At 43.6% G+C, this 6,000-nt stretch overlaps 1 protein-coding gene across 5 annotated transcripts in view; it reads left to right on the top strand.

The window, feature by feature from the left end:
• The first annotated feature begins 5,142 nt into the window (after nucleotides 1-5,142).
• VPS13B (vacuolar protein sorting 13 homolog B) overlaps nucleotides 5,143-6,000 on the top strand; it is a 453,221-nt gene continuing 452,363 nt past the window's right edge. For all 5 annotated transcript variants that reach the window (XR_008448774.1, XM_054059974.1, XM_054059977.1 and 2 more), the window contains exons 1-2: nucleotides 5,143-5,235; nucleotides 5,754-5,931. Coding sequence is in view for 4 of the 5 variants with exons in the window: in XM_054059974.1 (XP_053915949.1) it covers nucleotides 5,785-5,931 (147 nt within the window). In the remaining variant the exon portion in view is untranslated. The remainder of the gene's footprint in view (nucleotides 5,236-5,753; nucleotides 5,932-6,000) is intronic.

The following is a 6,000-nucleotide window of genomic DNA, read 5'->3' as shown; positions in this document are numbered from 1 at the left end:
TTTTTTAGGAAATAAGATTTAGGAAGCATTGGGAAAAGCAATTTCCTAAAGAGCCAGGTGAGGCAGCAATGAGCTGGGATTGTATATCAAAAGCTACTTGCTTCCAGAATATTGTGACTTTCATTCACTAAATTAATATTTTTCAGTTTTACTTAGTGTAGACTTAACCGTTTCAATAGACTCTTGCTGATAATCATAGATAAAAATTCTATTTTTTTCTTTTCTTTTTGAACTTGGATTCTTCATGTTTAAGCTTTCACAATTCAGTTCATTTTCCTTAACTCTTGAAAAAAAATTACTACTACCTCAAGCCTGCAGTTGAAAGTTCTTCCAGTGAGATTTTCAGGGGCAATTTAGGGAACAGAAGAACAAAACAAGCTTACAGTAGACATTTATTCACACCTTTAAGTCTAGACTATATCTAACATTCACATTACAATGGAAGCATATGGGTGGGGGTTTTTAAAATTTATTTTTATTTGGTTGTGTTTTTTCCAAATTTCAAATCTGTGTGCATTTTGGTGAACTTGAAAATAAGCCCATAGTCATAAAAATGATAAGGCAATTTTTAGTTTCCCTCTTTTTGATGGCTGTATACAATACGATAACTAGATAAGTGACATCACTAATAAGACATGTAATTTTAATAGCAAAAAAAGATGGAATTATATTGCTTGCTTTTATAGAATTAGGGCTTGGAAGGGATCTTAAAGATCATCCAGTTTCAACCTCCTGCCATGGGCAGAGGTTTTGGCTTGGAAGGGATCTTAAAGATCATCCAGTTTCAACCTCCTGCCATGGGCAGAGACACCTCCCACTAGACCAGGTTGCTCAGCAGCCAAGCACTAGATTGAGGTGTACAAAGGGTCCCTGGAGCAAGGGTGTAGCAACTTCTGCCAGTTCCTCTTGTTTATTCCCCATGCTACATGCATTTTGTTGATTTATCTCTCAAAGGTCTGAAAAATATTAGAAGATGCATAATTTTAGTTAGTTTAGTCCTGAGCTGAGGAAATTCCCAGTAAAACAGAGGGTGAAACTCAGTAGTACTGTTTATAACATATTTCACATGTATTACATAGTGTATATATTTTTATGTACATTTTAAATATATTTATAGATAGTATAGAGTAGGAAAAAGGAATCACCAAGAAGCATTACAAATTAACCAGTTCAAGTTAGAGCACCTACAAGAGAGAAGGAAGAAGCCCACGTAATTTTTTATTTGCTTCACAGGTGTTTCTAAAATATCTCTTGTTAGTATTGCTTATTTAGGGTCATCAGCTCCTTCATGCTATCATTCTCATCTTGTTTATAGATCCCCTCAGTAGGCTATAAACAATCACAAAACAGCAAAGTCTTTTTCCACGTGGATAGACCAAGGGCTTCTGGAACCAACTGCCTGCTTCCATGATGCTGTACTTGGAAGTATCAGAGCAGGACAAATATAGAGAGCAGTTTGCCCAGTAAGTTAACCTGGTTAAAATATGCAATGTTAGCTAAGGGACATAGTGAAGGAGAGGTTTAGAGCATTAGAAACCTTTTTCCAGTGAAAAAAAGGAATGTTTCACAGGTTGTTTCACAACCATCCTTGCTAGTAACATCAGATTCTCTCACTTGCTGCAAACAGTCTTGGTCAACCATTTTAAAATCTATTTAAATGTCCAATTTCCTTGTTTTTGCCCTTGACAGCAGCCCCTACTAGTGGGATAGTCACTTGATTTTCTTCTGCCTTTCCTCATCTTTCCTCATTCTTATGAACTCTATTTTTTGCCCTCCATTGATCCCACTTCTGTACCAGAAAATGCAGATCACCCATAGAAGCAACACCACTAAAGCCAGAAACACACCTATGGTTTCTTTTATCAATATATAGTCCTCCGTAGTAGATGCATTTCCTGCGGACTTCCCCAAAGTCCTGTCCTCTTCACTTCTAGCCAAATGTTATATGATCTTTTTTACCCTTTCCCAGTCTCTGGGCTGAACGATATATATTTTTGTTAGCTTTTAAGGGACTTGGAATTACTCAAGCTGTATGAATGAACAAGATTTGCGTAACCACTAGATCTGCACTTTTTGGTTATATCTATCCTGCATGTTTCACTGAGTTGCTGAAATATGAAATGAATCAGATTAGCTCAGGCAGCTGATGTTTCTAGCAGACATGCCCTTGTTGCTTTATTATGCCCAAGTTCATCACTACATACCAACTGCCTGCCACCTGCAGGTTCCTCATGTACTCGGCTCTCATCCCTTTGGATGTCAAGGACCTCTTATAATCCTCTCCAGATACTTAGATTTCACGCCATCCATTTCCTTCCTGTCAAAGACTGGTTCCTGCATGACCCCTTCCTCCTGTCTTTTTGGGTTGGTTTTTTTTCCTTTTTGTAGGAAATAAATAATTCAGGGCGTCAACATACTTGAACTGGAACTGAGATGGAGGTAGTTATAATGAAATGCTAATAACTGCCAGGAAAATTACAGAGCTGTTCTGAGCTGCTGGGTCTGCTAAGCAGCTGCCAGGAGCACTATACATCTCCCTTACTCTTCTTCTAGTTTACTGATTTGCACCAAAACAGGGCATTGTTCCTCAATTCCAAACTTTCAGAAAACATTCCAGAGTTGATTCTACATGTCATTCAAAAGTAATCACGCAATGGACATAGAAACAGAGGAATGTTTTTCTGTTGAAATGAGGACTTTTGATGCGTGCTTAGGGAGTGTTTCGACATTACACTTATCTGTTGGCACATCCTCTGTTGTGTCAATGCAACTCTATAGGGAAACCATGTACAAATGAGGTTGTTTCCATTAACACAGATTATTTCACTGAGCTGGCTTGCAGTGCAGACTCCCAAAAGGTTTTACCAGTAAAATTCACCACTCCCACAGCTCCAGCACAGGCACAGAAACATGTAGCAGTTGTGTAGAGAACTCTTCAAGAACCTTAGCACTAGAGAGATTACAGATCAGAAGCACATCTTTAATTAAAGACCACTGATACTGTTAAAATGTCTCTGTCCCTCACCTGTCTTCCACCACCCCTTAGCCACAGGTTATCGTACCACAGCTGCTGAAGAATGGTCAAACGCTATGCTCGAGTATGAGCTGTGGGGGTGGTGACCTCCATTACAAGAAACAGTCCAAGATGCTTTGACTCTGTGAGGTGAATACTGTCTTATGGGCAATGATTCATGAGTGAAGATGGCATAGCAAGTGAGGCAATGATGTATTTAAAACCAGGGGAGATTAGTGATTAATTCAGCTTGTGTACACCAGAGGCAGAGTAGACGGTAACCGATCAGGAGCAGAAGCCTTCAGGCTTTGATTAGCTAAGTCAGGTTTCAACATACACGCTGCTACAAGAGGTAGGCTTCCGCCCAAGGTCTCACTGTTTGCGCCCTGCTTGACACAAAAATACCCCATGTGCCATGTACTGCCTTCTTTCTGTTTTCAGCCACATAACTATACCGTGCAGACAAAACACAGAGGATTTCAGATTTCCAGGAGGAATATGTAACTCAACAGGCATATCCCAGGCTTTTCTTTAAAATTCAAATCAAGAGGCCTCTGTAAAAGGTTATTCATTACCTACATCAAAGCCATGCCCATGGGCACTCCCTACTTCACTTCACCATGAAAAAAAGTGGGCCCACACTCTTTTCCAGATCATCTGCATGACAACCTGTGAGGAGTCCATTAACTCGCGCTCCTCCAAATGTTGGCACTGGGCATTTGTTCACTGCTAGGAGTGACCCCAAAACAGAGTGAAGAACGTTTTCCTAATATCCAACCTAAACCTCCCCTAGCACATCTTCCTGCCATTCCCTCGGGTCCTATTGTTGGTCACCAGAGAGAAGAATCATAGAATAGTTTGGGTTGGAAGGGATCTTAAAGGTCACCCAGTTCCAACCCCCCTGCCATGGGAAGGGATATCCCACTAGACCAGGCTGCCCAAGGCCTCATCCATGAACACCTCCAGGGATGGGACATTCACAGCTTCCCTCTGCAACCCATGCCAGTATCTCACCACTCTCACAGTGAACAATCGTATGATAGGATGAAGAGCTAAAAAAATTACCAAAAGTTCTGAAAATGATAAGAAGCCTCCTTCACACGGAAGATCTCTGTATCCCAATTATACTATACGCTTTACATGTTCTCGGTTTAGTCCTTTGTCTCTTTCACACTATGACTTCAATTTATAAAGACTGATTTCAGTGTTAGATGTTTACTCATCTAGAAAGTCCAAGAAGGCCAGGACATCAATGCTGAAATAATAAAGGTTTTATTCACCTGGATCTGTGGCTGCCAACGAGGTTCCAAGGGTGGTTTTTTGAAGCTGACACACATTTTCTTGGTTTTGCTGTTCTTCTAGCTGTTCAACATGTCTGATACTCATTAATATCAGCTATACAATATGCACATCAAATCTAAGGACATCTACATTAAGAACAGACTTCAGCTCCTGTAGAAAAGCTCCTGGTTCCAGCTGCAGGACAAGCCAAGCAAAGGGCATCACAGATTGTCACAGTGTGACCAAGAAATCGTCTCACCACTCTCATAGTGACGAAATTCCTTCTTATGTCTAGTCTAAATCTGCCCCTCTCCAGTTTATACCCATTGCCCCCAGTTCTATCACTGGAAACCTTTGTTAACAGCCCCTCCCCTGCTTTCTTGTAGCCCCTTCAGGTACTGGAAGGTCGCTCTAAGATCTCCTCAGAGCCTTCTCTTCTCCAGGCTGAACAACCCCAACTCTCTCAGCCTGTCCTGTTATGGGAGGTGCTCCAGCTCTCTGATCATCCTCGTAGCCTTCCTCTGGACCCGTTCCAACATCTTCATGTGCTTCTTATGTTGAGGATTCCAGACGAGCTCAGCGACTCCTCCTCCTCCCATTGTGAGGAAGCTGCGATGCTGTCTCCCCCTCTCCAGTCTGCGCAGTTCCAACGCTCACCCCTCCCGCAGTCCCGGCGCTGCGGGCACCCCCCCGCCCCGAGAACCCTGATGGTACCGCCCATGTGGACCCCCCCCCGAGGTCCCGCCCCTCCCCTAGCGCCCGCCCCGCCCGCAGCGAGCCCCGCCCGTCAACTCCTGGCAGAGCACGTGATCTCCGCCGGCTTCAAAAGTGACTTCCGCCCTCGCCTTGGTGCTGCCGCTCGATGCTTCCCGAGGCGGCGGACGCGGGAGGAGCGCACACACGCGCCGGAGAACCCGGAAGTGCCCAGTGGGGGGTGGCAGGTATCGGGGTCCGGGGAGGGAGGTGCGAGGGGTGTTGCGGCTTCTCGGGGCGCTCAGGAGAGGCTGCGGAGGGGGGTCCCATCAAGGCGGGGTGGCAAGGGTAAGGTAGCTTGGGCTCGGGCCCTGGAGGGTGTTTGTTTGCTCGGAGCGAAGGTATCAGATCAGGGAGGTGCATCTCTCTCAGGTGGGGTTCGTGTGGGCTTGTATCACTTACCTGTGACAGCGCTCCTGTCGGTTCAGTTCTGCCTGAAAGCGTGAAAGGCTGCTTGATCTCCTCTGTTTTTGTCATTTGTTTGGGTTGACTTTTCTTTGGATAGTGAGCGAACCAGTTCCTGTTTCTGTATATTAGCTGGAAATCTGTAGATGCAGATATGTATGCTTTCATCTTAGAATGCCTTTCAGCTTTATGTGTAAGCATATGTATTTCTACACATAGACGTAGAATCATAGAAGAGTTTGGGTTAGAAGGGAAGCCTAATAGATGCATAAATAGCTCATTGTTCTGTCATTTTTCCTAGTGCTGGACCTGTCACGCGGGAACCTTGCAGGATGCTGGAGTCCTATGTAACTCCTATTTTGATGAGTTATGTGAATCGCTACATAAAGAACTTGAAGCCTTCAGATCTGCAGTTGTCACTCTGGGGAGGAGATGTTGTGCTTAGTAAGCTTGAATTAAAGTTGGATGTACTTGAACAGGTATGTTATGTTTGCAGTGGTTACAGGCTCTGTCTTTGATTTAAAAGAAGCTGACTTAGTTACTGTTGC

Source organism: Cuculus canorus, chromosome 2 (genome assembly GCF_017976375.1).
Source record: "Cuculus canorus isolate bCucCan1 chromosome 2, bCucCan1.pri, whole genome shotgun sequence".
Lineage (NCBI taxonomy): Eukaryota > Metazoa > Chordata > Aves > Cuculiformes > Cuculidae > Cuculus > Cuculus canorus.
The sequence above is the reverse complement of the archived record's forward strand: the minus strand, read 5'-3'. Positions and strand labels throughout refer to the sequence as shown.